The sequence below is a fragment of the Phodopus roborovskii genome, unplaced genomic scaffold, assembly GCF_943737965.1.
Source record: "Phodopus roborovskii unplaced genomic scaffold, PHOROB, whole genome shotgun sequence".
In the NCBI taxonomy this organism is placed as follows: Eukaryota; Metazoa; Chordata; class Mammalia; order Rodentia; family Cricetidae; genus Phodopus; species Phodopus roborovskii.
This window is the reverse complement of record NW_026126410.1, coordinates 33,070,455-33,086,217: the sequence shown is the minus strand read 5'-3', so window position 1 is coordinate 33,086,217 and position 15,763 is coordinate 33,070,455. Positions and strand designations below refer to the sequence as shown.

Sequence of the window (15,763 nt, the reverse complement as noted above, 5' to 3'; positions counted from 1 at the left end):
TACACATAAATTTAATTTGTACTACCTGAAGTTACCAGTTCAATTAAAATTTTAAAATGTGGCTTTGTCCTTTAAATATATTCGCATGTGAAAAACTAGTCAATAAATAGAGAAGATATAAAAATAACTTTTCTAATGTGTTGTGAATATAAAAAAAGAAAATAGTTTTAAATAATAAGCTGAAATTATATATCCATATCACTGTAAGCCACATGGCATTGTCCCTGCTACCATTGTTTAATAGTAAACCTCTAAACATCTCTGATTTCCTAAAATCACCAGAATCATATTTGTAATCATCTTCCATTTAATCAGGCAAGAGAATCATAACTAAAGCACAAAAACAGCTAAATGTGCTCATCCTATACCACAGAGGTTCTGATTTACTAATCCAGGATGAACACAAAGGGCTTACATTATTATAATTTGAAATACCAAATTTGAGAAACATTAGTTTGGATTTGAATATCCTGAGTCACACATACTTGTATAATATAAGATCATTTTGATTTTGGTAGAAGTGCATCTGCTATGCAGCAATAATTTCAAGACCCACAATTTGGTAAATTGATGAGGAAAACTAAGTTCTGATACTTAGTGCAGGTGAGAAGGAAGAGCAGACCATCTAAGGCAAAATGGGAAAGTACTGACTCCGATGTACAGAGAGAGGTGAAGTTGGTGGTAGAACGGTGATAGATCAATTATCTAGCATTTACAAGGCACAGGAAAAGAAAAACCAAGAAGTCAAATAAAGAAAAAAAGGAAGAGGGAGAGAGAATAGGAGGGAGGAAGAAGGGTGGACAATCTTGTGTGCCATACATGTGGTAGGGGACAAACGATCCATAGAGAATATTCTCATATTTAACAAAACTTTGCTTACTAATCAGTTTCTTGTGCCAATACTTTTCCTAAGTGTTTTGAAATTATTTGGTCAACAAGATTAAATTAGAGGTGGTTCTTAAATCTCAAGTGGTAACAATATAGTACTAAAATAAAATAGGGCAAAATTAAATGTGGTAAGATTTGCCTATACTTAACCATTACAAAATCTTACATTGTGGAGGCATTAGTTGTATAATTTTCTAGCAAGATGAGAAAAATTTCCTACATATTACTATATTTGAATCATTATATAGATGAAAAAGACATAGAAAGCAAAATGGAGAATAGAAAAAAGGAAAAAAGTAAGAAAATATTAACAACTAGTACAAAAACATGGCATAATTGGATTTTATGAATAAAACCATGACACATATATTTTAAGGTAATCTGACAATATTATCATGTGACCAACGTTAAGTAATCTTTTACTTTGCTACATGGAATTTGCTTCATAGGCTGTCAGAGTATGTTTCTGTGTGTATGTGTGTATGTGTAACTGTATGTTGGTCTTCATGGATGTGCATGTACATGTGTGTATATATGCTGTGTGTATTCATGTGTGTGATTGTGCATGTGTTTTGCCTGTGTGTATATATATCTTCTGCGTGTGTATGTCTCTGTGTGTGTTCACTGTGTGATTGTGCATGTGTGTGCATGTACATGTGTGTGTATCTCTCTGTGTGTATGTCTGAGATCAGTAACTGATCAATGATTTAAACTAAGCTATCACTGCATTCTCATTTACAGTTAACTAACTTATACACATAAAAGAAAAGAAAAGCAGAAGCACTATCAAGGCTGAACATCCATACCGATTTCTAATTATTAATTCAGAATGAAGACAGAATTCTATATTATTGTATTTAAAATATCAGAACTTGAAACTCACTTGTATAGCAATAAAAGCATCAAAGACACTTTTCAATTTATGAGAATGGCACATGATAAAGTATATCACAAGATGACTCAAATGTAAAATACATGGGAGCCACAAGATATGGAGAATGGTATTGAAATAGCATTTCCTTGGTGAGGTATAGCTATTGAAATCAGGATCTCAATGTGCGTGTAGATGATGTCAAGGCATATGAACAGGAACAGACCCACAGTCAGAAATAGATGGAGGATACAAAGGTTCCCACAATAGAAAACTATTTGATAGATTTTGGGGCAGAAAACTCACCATCTTGACTTGTTTACACACTAGTGACTCTTTTCCAATGCTAAAACTGATGGCCCTGGATAAACCAAATGGATCACTAGTCCAAACACAAAGTCTTGAATCCAAGAAAAGGTCTAGTATTAATGATAAGGTTAAGGTTTTGGAGGATGAATAGTAGATAATTGATAGTGTGAGGGACAGAAGTCAAAATTTGTTATCTATGTGTATGAAATTGTCAACTTAAACAATAGATAAAAATGATATAAGTAGTCGTGACTTAGGTTCAAGAATTGCAAAATTAAACTGTATGAATGAGAAATCTTATGCCCCACTGACATGAATTTTATGTGTCTCCTCCACAGGATCATGGTTTCCATCGTATGTGGTCACAGCTTATTATGTAAGTTTCTATGGCACTGTTCTTTGACATTAATATTTAATTTGACAAACCAAACAGAGCTAATTGTCTTTACTGCTGCATTGAGCTGTTCTGAGAACATCAGAAATACTGCAATGAACTTCTGCAGTGTTGAGGGAGTACATTGAGACAAACCAGGTATTGCTTCTTTCTTTCTCTCTCTCTCTTTCTTCCCCCTTACTCCCTCCAGAAATCATATATATACAACTTACACACACCACTCTCATTCAAATTCTCCACAGTGCTTACAAACATATGCATATGGTTTATCTAGAATTTGGACAAGTTATCCAGAGTAACGTCTCATTCTTCTCCAAACTACTGAATACACCCATAATCCTCTCTATGAAACCCCCACTGGCAGATTAAACCCCACAGTTTTTTTCCTATCTTTACTACATTAAAGATGATTGATATATTTAATTAATGTAATTAATACAATTAATTAATATAAATTTCTGCTTGTCTTGTCCACAGTCAAAATAATATATATACTATGCTTACTACCAAAATGCTGCTATCTGCAAAATATTGTTCATTAGTAATGTCAAAGTGTGTTACTTAATCAATGTCTTATTGCAGAGATTTTAAAGCATATCAAACCAAAGTCTATACAGTAGCCTTTCTAGTAAGTAGCATAAGAGATTGAATTATTCACTAAACAGAAAAACCCATTCCCTATGTGAAAGGGTTAGAGTAATGTAAGTTGAAATGCAAGCTTCCTACAAGGGAAGATACACCCTAAACTAATAACAGGAAGAAAATGAGAACTCAATCTAGTATTCTCAAGATAGTAAATTTTGCCAAAGAGAATGAGTTTGAAATCAGATTTGACCAAAGAGCCACCAGAAAGTCCATCCAGTTGACATATGACTTTAGTATTTTTAATCCTTAGCCATAATCCAATTGAATCTCTTCTTGAAATGTTGTTTCTTACCCCACTTTTTCTTCATATTATTTTTATAACCTCCTCTCTGAGATTGATAGAGTCTGACTCTGTAGCCCCAGCTTGTCTTAGAATTCATCATATGTTCCTGTTCATTCTTCTGAGTTCTGGGATTACAGGAGGAGTCTCTTCTCCATCAGAGAATCCCTTAAAATATGTGTTCTATAGTTTTCATTTAGCAATGCAAGTAATCAAATCCCAGTGCTAGAAGACATATTAAAAAGAAATAGAGCTGTAAGATCAGAAATCAAGATAAGTCAGGAAGAATGCAATGGCATAAAGAGTTAAAAAAATATTGCTATAGCAGGGTTTAACTAAGCAAGGAAGCTAAAGGTAGGTCAAAGAAGGAGTATGCAAAGTACAAATAATATTACAGTTGTTTTGAAGAAGACCTATAAAACTGTACAAGATTACACACCTATAGTTAAATTAGATAATAAGACAAAAATGCACTTGCTAGGTAGCATAGAAAAGTTTTAATGCCTAAAACAAATGAGAGAGGTTTCTCTAAACCGTAGGATATGGCAAATTGACCTGTCTCCAGTGAATGATCACAATTTAAGAATATTATGGAGGTCATGAATGTGTGTTGTTAAATGATTAAGGGAAATGAATATAAATCCAGCAGCTATGGAAATGGGGGAGACCTGGAAGAGTTGTGGGGGTATATATGACTAAAGGTTGTTGTATGAAACTTTAAAAAAAACTAAAAATTAAACACACACACACACACACACAACCTGCAATGGAATATTTCCACAGTTACTTACAAAACAGTAGTTCATTACGAGCTGTGATATATGTTGTCATAAAGTTTTTAGTTTTCATAGGGAACTCTTTGACTAGATCACATTATAGTGCTGTATTTACAAATGGGAAAAATAAGACTATCCCATAATTTGAATAAATGTGATTAACAAACTTTAACTCAACCTTGGTAAGCAATATGCGTGTATTCAATGCTATTGGCTTATCAAATGTCAGAAGTAAATACAGATGCCTTAAATATTCAAATGTTTGTTGTGCTTCAGTTCCCTTGTCTACGTGATGGTAGGAGCATTTATTCATGTTTCACAGAAGTTTTCACTAAGATGTCTGGTAAAGTATACCAATAGCAGGTAAAACCCAGATGTTCAATAATCAAGAAGTTATGACAGTCCTTGTGTTCAGAGATAAGCACTAGGGGAACAAGGGTTGGGAAACATACAGGAATGTCTCCTCAAGAAAAGAGGTAGCTAACCTGTTTTCCATCTGGAAGGCTGGAAGTAGACATGGTTCATAGACCAGTGACCTTTGTAGTATCTGTGTGGCTGAGACCCTACTGATTTCTCCTTGAGACCTTTATAATGAGCTGAGCTCATTTTCCCCACTCAATATATAGAATCTATTTTTATAAAAAGAGTCGATGCAGTCATGTCTTAAGCTTTGTTGTGTACGCTTGATCAAGTTAATCATCACCAAGATTTTTTTTCACCAAATTGTGTTGTACTTAAATATGTCTAAAATAAACTACTTGAACTCAGATTTTATAAGTTAAACAAACACCAGCTAATTAGTCATGTTGAACCAAAGTGCTGTCTTAGCTCTCACAGGTTATTTCTCTGATGGCCATGGTAAACACAGAGACACCCATACAATAGCTTCCTTTAACCAGAGCAGAAAGTGATATCACAGTCCATACTTTTCCCATGTGCTTAGGCAGCTGAACCCTCAAAGTGAACAAGGATGGAAGAATGAACTGAGATTCACATTCTATGCAGTTAATGTCTTTACTTTTTGTCTCTTGATGAATTTCATAGGCACCATGGTTGAATTCTTCATTGTCATACAATGATCTGTTAAGTGAAGAGAATGCCTAGCTTTCTAATTTCTTTGGCATGTTCCCACTACACAGCACAGGCAATACTTAGACTCCTGCCTCATATTTGGGGTGCATGAAATCACGTATGTGCTGTGCACCCCCTGCCCAAGTATTCTTGTTCTCCTAAATCCTGACACATTTCCCAGAGAGGGCTCTTCCCTTATTTGCATAATTCCCTCAGTAGAGATCCAAAGTGCTTTAAATATTAACAAAAAAAAAAAAATCCACAGGAAAATCTACACTGTAGTACAAATTACATTAAGAAGAATTATAAAAAGCATTTGAAAAAAAAAAAAGTAAATGCATTCCTAAGCAGGGCATGTTTTTTCCTATGTGAGTTAAGGCTCACAATTATGGTAGGGCTTGTGCCACTACTAAGGGACAGTTAGCCTTGGCAATAGGTGCTGAAGATGAACTTCCCTGAAAGCAATCTCCCAACATGGCTATAAAATCTTAACTATTGCTTACTTGTTTTGTACACCTGTTTGTGATTGGAATTAAATTATATTTCAGTAATGCTCACTGAATGGGTCTCTATGGCTTTTTTTATTACCAACTATAAAATTCAGGAAATTACAATTTAGTGTACTGTTTTACTTAGTAAATATGTATTAACTCTATTCCCACAAGAAGTAATAACAAACAGAAAATATAAACTCAAATAAATAATTAAGATGTTGCTCTTTCAAAAACAGGACTTCCCCTTGGTAATGACTGCAAATGATGCATTTTTTACATGCAAGTGTTTGTTAGTTGATTTCTACTTTATACAAATATTATTGGGGCTTTAGTGATGGTTCAGAGTTACATAACAGCTACTTAACTAAATCCTGAGAATTGCTTCTCTTTTCTTGAATATCTGTTTAAATGTTTTCAACACTCCTTTGTAGATATTTTCACAGGTTAATTCAAGTTTTCACCTGACTCTTAATATTTATTTTAATGGTATCCCAAACATAAAGATTTAAAATAAGACATTTTTTTTCCTGGAGATTTAGGAAGTGAAAATATCTAGAATGATATCAAATTAACCTATTAATGTCTGCTTTATAACACATTAGTTTTCTAATAGTACGATGAAAATATAAATTAAGTAAATACGCAGGCAGAAACATCGTTAAGAGTAACAGGCTGAAAGGAACACAGTGAAACAGTGTCTTGCTATGAATAAGGTCTTTCCTCCAGCCATTATGTTATGAGTAAGGTATTTGTGCCAGCTGGTCTGGTCCCACCATCATGCCAGCCCCAAACAACACACAGAGACACTGTATTAGATATAATTCTGTTGGCCAGTTACTAGTTTCTTATTGGCTAGCGCTGTATTAAATATTAACCCTTTTCTATTAATATAAGTATTTCCATGTGGTCTCATCTTACTGGAGAGAGGGGCTGGCATTCTACTCTCTCTGTCCTGCATGACGAATCTCCTGCCTACTCCTTCCTCTCTCCTCCTCATCTCCTAGTCCTGCCTACCTTGCTTTCCTATTGGCTAATAGTGCTTTATTCATTAACAAATACGAGAAACATATTTACAGAATGACACCTCCCATCAGTGTCTTCTGGAACTGACAAGACAAAATAGTTCTGGACTCTCAGGAGTGACTGACAGAACAATACCAAGCTGGGAAACAGTTCAGCATGGAGCTCACTATACAACCACCCAAGGTTGAAAAGCTATGGAGAGCTAATGATTTCTATAAGGAGATGGCCTCTGGTAGGTTGACCATGTTTTGTGAATGACTCCATATTTATTAATATGGGAAACACAAAATAGACATGCATGTTAAAAGAAAATGTACAGTCTTCTACACACCCTCATCCAATTGTGCCAGCACCATTTGTTGAAGATGCTGTCTTTGCCCCATTGTATCATTTTAGCTGTTTTGTCGAAAATCAGGTGTTCATAGGTGCATGGATTAATATCAGGATTTTCAATTCGATTCCATTGGTCTACCTGTCTATTTTTATGCCAATACCAGGCTGTTTTCAGAACTATAGCTCTGTAGTAGAGCTTAAAGTCAGGAATGGTGATGCCTCCTGATGTTCTTTTATTGTATAGGGTTGTTTTGGCTATCCTGGGTCTTTTGTTTTTCCATATAAAGTTAATTATTATCCTTTCAAGGTCGGTGAAGAATTGTGGTGGGATTTTAATGGGGATTGCATTGAATCTGTAGATTGCTTTTGGTAAGATTGCCATTTTTACTATGTTTATCCTACCTATCCAAGAGCATGGGAGGTCTTTCCATTTTCTGGTATCTTCTTTAATTTCTTTCTTTAGAGTCACAAAGTTCTTATTATATAGATCTTTTACTTGTTTGGTAAGCGTTACACCAAGATACTTTATGTTGCTTGTGGCTATTGTAAAGGGTGATGTTTCTCTGATTTCTTTCTCTGCCTCTTTGTCGTCTGAAAAAAATAGGGCTACTGATTTTTTTGAGTTTATCTTGTATCCTGCTAGTTTGCTGAAGGTGTTTATCAGCTGTAGGAGTTCCCTGGTAGAGTTTATTGGGTCGCTTATGTAAACTATCATATCATCTGCAAATAGAGACAGTTTGACTTCTTCCTTTCCAATTTGGATGCCCTTGATCTCCTTTTGCTGTCTTATAGCATTAGCTAGAACTTCTAGTACGATATTGAAGAGATATGGAGAGAGAGGACAGCCTTGTCTTGTTCCTGATTTTAGAGGAATTGGCTTAAGTTTCTCTCCATTCAGTTTGATGTTGGCAGTTGGTTTGCTGTATATTGCTCTTATTATGTTTAGAAGACTGCAGATAGACCCATGTCTGTCGCCATGCACAAAACTCAAGTCCAAATGGATCAAAGACCTCAACATCAATCCAGCCACATTGAACCTCTTAGAAGAGAAAGTAGGAGGTACCCTTGAACAAATTGGTATAGGAGACCGCTTCTTGAACATAACTCCAGGGGCACAGACACTGAAAGAAACAATTAATAAATGGGACCTCTTCAAACTTAGAAGCTTCTGTAAGGCAAAGGACACAGTTGACAAGACCAAACGGCAGCCCACTGACTGGGAAAAGATTTTCACTAATCCTATATCCGACAAAGGGCTGATCTCCAAAATATACAAAGAACTCAAGAAACTAGTCAACAAAACACCAAATAACCCTATTAAAAAATGGGGTACAGAACTGAAGAAAGAATTCTCAATGGAGGAAATCAAAAAGGCTGAAAGACACTTAAGAAAATGCTCCACATCCTTAGCTATCAGGGAAATGCAAATCAAAACAACTTTGAGATACCATCTTACCCCTGCCAGAATGGCTAAAATTAGAAACACCAGTGATGACTTATGTTGGAGAGGATGTGGAGAAAGTGGAACACTCCTCCACTGCTGGTGGGGAGTGCAAACTCATACAGCCACTTTGGAGATCAGTATGGCGGTTCCTCAGGAAAATGGGAATTAGTTTACCACAGGACCCGGCAATCCCCCTCTTAGGCATATACCCAAAGGATTCACATCAATGCAACAAAGACATCTGTTCAACTATGTTCATAGCAGCACTATTTGTAATAGCAAGAACCTGGAAGCAACCTAGATGCCCTTCAATTGAAGAATGGTTAATGAAGATGTGGCACATCTACACAATGGAATACTACTCTGCAGAAAAAAATAATGGTATCTTGAAATTCGCAGGCAAGTGGATGGCACTTGAAGAAACCATCCTGAATGAGGTAACCCAGTCACAAAAAGAGGAACACAGTATGTACTCACTCATATATGGATTTTAGACCTAGATCAAATGATCACCAGCCTATAATTCACATCACCAGAGGAACTAGGATACAAGTTGTATTCTAAGAGATTCATATAAAGTCCCTCACAGAACTGGGAAGGGACAAGTCCCCCAGACCTCAGGTATAGTGGGGGAGGACAGCTAATGGAGAGAGAAGTAGGAGAAAATGAGAGGGAGGAGAGGAAGGCATGTGCGACTAGGAGGATTGAGCCTGGTTAGGAATGGAAAATAGGAAAGAGAGAGAGAGACAGAGAGAGAGAACATAAAAGAGGGAGCCAATATTGGTTTGAAGATAAAGTTGAACACAAAGAAAGGTCGAAGGAACTACAAGACTGCTCCCAACTAACAATCTCAGCTTCCGTGGAAAGGCTATCATAAATGCCCTTCCCGGAGAGTGAGATCAACAACTAACTTCTCCATGGAGTCCTCAACTAATGCCTGTTGAAAACAGGAGCAAACACCCATACATAAACACTGAGTCAAACTAGAACCCAGAAGCAGATGGAGAGGACAAGACCATGCGGTAGAAGTACATAGAGACAGCTTACCTGAACAAGGAGGAGCTAAGGGCCACTAGACTGATAGCTGGGAAGCCAACAGGGGTCTGACTCGGACTCCCCTGAATATGGGTCTCAGCCAGAAGGTCTGAGCAGTCTATGAGACCTCAGACAGTGGAGCCAGGATGTATCCCTGGTGCACAAAAGGACTTTGCAAACATATCCCCCATGGAGGGATAACTGCCTTATTCTAGAGATAGGAGAGAAGCCCTAGTCCCTACTTCACAGGACCTGTCAGATCTACATGACCCCAACTGGATGGCATTCCCCTACATATTGTATTGTGGTGGGGGGTTGGGAGGGGAGGGTGTTTAGAGTGCATGGGAGAGGATAGAGAGGGCAAAAGGGAGGGAAGGAGGGAGAGAGGGCTTGGGGGGAGGGAGGGAGGGAGGGAGAGGGAACTGGGATCGACATGTAAAATAATAATAAAAAAAAAAAAAAAAAAAAAAAAACGCTTTGACTCCAAAATTTAAGTTGAAGAACAAGTTACTGGGGAAAAGTATTTCTATTTTTGTTTCCACAGAAAATGAAAAGATGTGGATTCCTTCCAGACTAATGTGGTTTGATCACACCAGACCGCCTGAAACAGAGTACAAGCTGATCCTACATTCCAAACAGCTGGACAAAACAGCCCTACAGACTACAGCTAGGATATCTGAATCTTCTTCGAATCCCCCAAGACAGCGCCCCTTACCAGCAGGAAGTAGTTTGGAAAGAACAACGCCCAAATTCCCAAATATTGTGTATAAATGTTTGTTTTCATTTAATTGGACTTTGTTATATAAAATTAAATAAAAAATACTCTATATGCAAAAAAAAAAAAAAAAGAAAATGTACATGAAATTGGGAATGAACATGAGGGTGAATTGAGAAAATGGAAGGACATAGAGGGATAAATAGGAGATACAATCAAAATAGATTATATGCATGTATGAAACTTTCTAAGAATTGATTGAATTGTGATTTTAAAAAAAGAATGAATAATGTGAACAGAATAAATCAAAGGTTATCATGGATGAGTATGGATTTATAAAAATATACAAAAGAGGAGAAGAAACAAGGATATCACTTCACATCCTCAGCAGTGGATAAGCAGAAATACTGCTCAATGGCAATATAAAAAAAAATCAGAATTTCATTTGCATGAATATAAAAATTGTTCAGCTTTATAAGGAAGTATGTTGGCAGTAAAATGGTTATGTATGGAATAATACAAAACGAATTCTACACAAGATGTATTCAAGAAAATGAAAAGGAAACATCCCTACTCTAGTATTTCCATGAAAATGTGAATAAATTCTTCATTAATGACATTCATGCAAGAAAACAATGAAATTTATCAGTAAGAAGAGTTAAATAAAATGTGCTAGACTTGTACAACATAGGAAACTTTATTTTTATGTGACTGTAACATTACAAAAAATAATATTATAAATGAAACTGTACAGACACAAATTATCACATAGCCTCTAATTGTCATCTATAATTTTTCAATGTGAAAATACTTATATAAAGACACCATTATCAAGAAATTAGATCTCTTTCTAAAAGTTTTACTTTATTGACAGTCATAGTTTCTTGTTTTCAACACTAAAATAATAAGTTTTGTGTTGTTATTTTTTTCTAAACTTGAGTGTTTATGCACTGCCTTGGATATATGTCACGTTTTCAGTTTTTTGTTGTAAGATTTACTTAAAGAGAGGTTAGATACACTGTTTATACTATCCAAGAAATTCTTTTACTGTAAAAAGTATAAGTGCTAATTCAAGCAAGGGTGGTATAATAATATTTAGGTTTGAACTGCCAGGTAATAAGTATCCTTGATGAAAAGCCTTGATGGGGTAAGTGAAGTTTAAGTACATGAAAAAGAAAAGTAGAACGATTAAGAGGAAAATCAAGCACTCTTGAATCAAGGACTAATTACTCTATAACATCAATTTTCTAACTTCAGGCTAGAATGAAAGTGAGGGAAAAACAACAAAACTTAACTCATTACATTATAGATATGAGAACGACTCCATGCACAATGACATTATTTCGTGGGATACATAAAGCAGTTTACCGTTTTCTGAAGCAGTCACTGTGATATTGTACCATGGTGTTTCTTCTCTATCAAGTACTTTTGAAGTCTTAATGGTTCCAGTATTGGCATCAATATTGAAAAATCTGTCCTCTTCAACACTGTAGTTGATGAAATACCTGGAAGAAAATGAAAGTCGTTCTTGTAATGAATGATAAATTAGGATAATATAACACGGAGAGGGATATCCTCTGTAAGCTGTGACTATGTGATGTTTTTTAATTGATTGACAAGTAAAGCTGTTTAGTCCAATGGACAAGTATAATTTAGCTAGGTGGGATTTATGAACAAAGAGGCAGGGAGAAGGAAGATAGAAGGAAAGACAACATGTGATGATACATAGATTAATAGAAATGGTTAATAATTAAGAGAAATGGGTAAGAGTGAGTGGCAGCCACAGTATATTATGATGTCACATTCAGGTAGATGGAAAGAATGGAAGGACGGGTCAAACATGATATGGATTTCTAGTATGTTTCTAAACATGTGGATTCAAAATAAATCAGCATAAATTCAACTCAGTGGGGGCAGTGTCATCCAACTTGAAAGGGAATTGAAAGTGAAAGGGAAATAAGAACATCCAGACCTAATATAAACAGCCTTTAGAGATTAAAAGTAATACAATACTTTCATCAGAATAGCTGGAAGGACAAGCTCAATGAAGGCTAAAGTAAGTGTGAGGAGGAATGAGAACAAGGAATACAATGTCTCAAACAAAGCTGAGAAACAGGAAGGAATGAACATGAATAGCCAATACTTCCATGAGATGCAAGGGAAAACTACTTTTAGGTTTCATCCTATTTAAGACAGAAAGATAATCATTAAGAAGTAAAAAATAAATGCTGTTAGAGATTCAGGTAAACAAGGAATCCTTATGCAGTGATTTCACTGCAAATATAAGATACTCTAGTCATTGTGAACAGCACAAAGAGTCTAGAAAATAATGAGGGATATCATGTGTCACTTCTGGGTTAATAGTAGTGGAGTTGTTGGTCAATATATCACATTAGTGTTTGCACCAAGTATTTGTTTTAGCACTATTTACAGTAGTCATATTATTAGGGAATTAATTTATGTTTCTGACAAAATGAGTGGATATGTAAAATACACAATACCCAAAAATAGAATTTCATTCAACCATAAGGATAACACTGTTTCTATCATGAAAATGGTTATAACTAGGTATTGAACAATTTAGATAAACTCTATTTTAAACATATACACATGCATATGCACATGGGAAATTGAGAGTTTGGGGACAATGTAGAGGCAAGATTGTCTGAGACATTATATCAAGCTAACGGGAGAGAGATAGTGAGGGGACAGAGCAGCAGGTGAATACTGTCAAAGTTTATGAAATTCTTGAATGGGACTGCCCTTACGTACTTATCACTATGCACAATTAATATATGCTAAAGATAATTATATACAAAAGAAGCTTACAGTACAAAACTGTAGCTCTGTTACTGCTATATGATACTGTGTTACACATGAAATAAACATCAAAATAGTATCTACACATGATGTAAAATTTTCAATGTCTGTGTTTGAAAATAATGAACAAATTAGTGAAACACAACTCCAGGTATGCACATGAGGATATTTCACGAGAAAGACTATGAAGCTTCTAATCTAATCAATGGATTAATGATTTGATAGTTCAATGCAATAAAGTAGTGAAAAATGGAAGGTGGAGTTTAAGTAGAGGATGTAAGTCCCAGGAACATGCATTGTAGGGTTTATCTGGCTTGGTCTTTTCCTGCAATAATTTCACTGTTTGATGCTCAACATTCAGTCCCTCTTATACATTCTCCTACTATGTGGTTCTCATATTGTGTTCAGACCACTGGGCCATGTAGCAAATGAGCAGTTGTTTTTATAACTCCAAAACAAAATATGTAACTCTTCTCTTATTTCTTTTTCTGTCAGGTAGATACTTGATCACCAATGAAAATAAACTAATACAATGTACCAAAAGCTACTTCAAATATGTGATCATCAACAAAGTGAGATATTCATAATCTTGTAGACTTAGACTATAGGATGTTGACTTGTTGCTAGTTGCTATTTTTCCAGTAGTCCATAAAAACCTCTCTATTGTGACCAGACTCAAGTATAATCAATAATTCAGCACCAACAGATAAATGCTTCTCTTTGTGCTGTACCTAACAAGAAATCTTACTTTCCATTCTATAAAGAATTATGTGTCATGACTATGTGTTTTTACAACTTCATAATATGACATCTGTAAAATGAACATTTGTTAATACTTTAGTATGTCTGTTTCAAATTGTGAAAAATGGAAGAACTTCACTTTATTAAAAAGGTGAAATCTATTATTCAAATGCATTTAACTGACCAAAAGACAGAAAAGCTATGGCAATAATAAACAATCAATATTAATAATGACTGTGTTGAATCAAACATTGCCTTTCAACAAATGCTACAATAAAGAAATCACTGAATTATTCATTCAACACTCAATTTGTCTATGATACTTATAGGATAGAGTAAAGTAAATAAATTGTCAGTTTAAATTGTATGGGAAAAATTGTTTTTCTCTCAAAAACATAATTTCATTTCTTATAGGTACTTGCATTATCTATTTTATTCTCTCTCTTTCATCCAAAACTTAATTTCAAGAGTGTGTCAAAATATATTTTATACTAATTTATCATAAAAGTATTATCCTTTATATATTTGTAAAAGCTTCATGTGGGTAGTAAAGAAAATTCATTGCGATTTCTTACCTATGCGGCTGTTTTGTAATGTGGTTGATTATGAAAAATAGTTGAATTAAAGTTTAATATTCTTTAATTATCCTACAAGAGTAGAATAACATGGAAGCTTAGCTTCCTCTGATGCTTAACTAAAGGTCACACATCTGAAATATGGCTCTATTTCTTATTTTCAAATTCCTTTCAGAAGGTTAGGATATGTAATGCTTGAACTGGGTAGATAGCAGAAAGTAATCATTTAAAGTTAAGTAAAGCAAAAGTATCATTTGTCACATGATATATCTGATATTATATTTTACTATCTAATAAAATGCCATGTAAACAAATCATAAATTATATAGCAGAGAATACATATTATACATCAGATGCCTGGATTATATTGAGAGATGGCTTATTTGTTACCTAAGTAGACTGTGTGTCCAAAGTGTTTAATCTCTATAATTTGTTTGTTAAGATCCCATCATTCAGCTCCTCTATTTAATGACACGTTCATCAATGAAAAACAGGACTTTCCTTGCCATTTTTGGGTCCCTTACATTTCATTTTAAGAGCCATATATGTATGTTGTTTCAAAGTCAAGTCTTAATCTCTGTGTTTTTATTAGCATTATGTAATTAATACTAATAAAACACAAATAAAAGGCAGGGGCATCTGCTTTTAAACAGGATCCTATTTTCTCTGTATATTCACTCCTTATTAAATGATTCTGGGAAATCATCACCATTATATTCAGAGACTCTGGTACTGTTTTGATTAAGGCATACTTACAACTGAATCAAAAGAACAATATAAATTAATGAATATGGTCAGTAAGCTAAATTTTATATTTGTTGTTTGAAAAATAAAGAACTAATATCAGAAAAGATTTTAAAATGTATTTGATGGCAGTTCACCTTTACTTTTAAAACTATGAGGCAAATACTTAATCTCTATTTTTTTTTTCTTTTGATTTTACTTATTCAATGCTGACAATGTAACTTTGCCATTATTTTCATATTTCACTTTTCCATGAGTTTGGAACAACCATAGTTACTGGATCACTCAACATTTGAAAATGTGAATATTTTGGGGGAGCATAAAAAATGTCACCAAACCAGAAAAGACACAGAGATCATGGTGGCAGCAATTACCTACCCAGGTTCTAATAAATCTCTGAACAGGCTATATAAATACTTACATTCTCAGTGACCATTAAAAATAGTGAAGAAAAGAAAGGAAGAAGAAAAGAAAGAAAAAGAAAAAAAATTATTTTTAACCTGGCTAGCAGTTCAATATAATAATGATTTTATTTTGTTTGATAGTGATCAAACGTGTATTCAAGACTTTGTAAAACAATTATTCAAAATATTTGTTGATACTTT

The 15,763-nt window shown here is 34.6% G+C and overlaps 1 protein-coding gene across 1 annotated transcript in view; it reads right to left on the bottom strand.

Annotated features, from left to right (window-relative positions):
* Positions 1-15,763, bottom strand: part of Cdh18 (cadherin 18) — a 235,501-nt gene that overhangs the window by 42,863 nt on the left and 176,875 nt on the right. Inside the window, exon 7 of the mRNA XM_051182583.1 lies at positions 11,647-11,783. Coding sequence (XP_051038540.1) covers positions 11,647-11,783 — 137 coding nt within the window. The remainder of the gene's footprint in view (positions 1-11,646; positions 11,784-15,763) is intronic.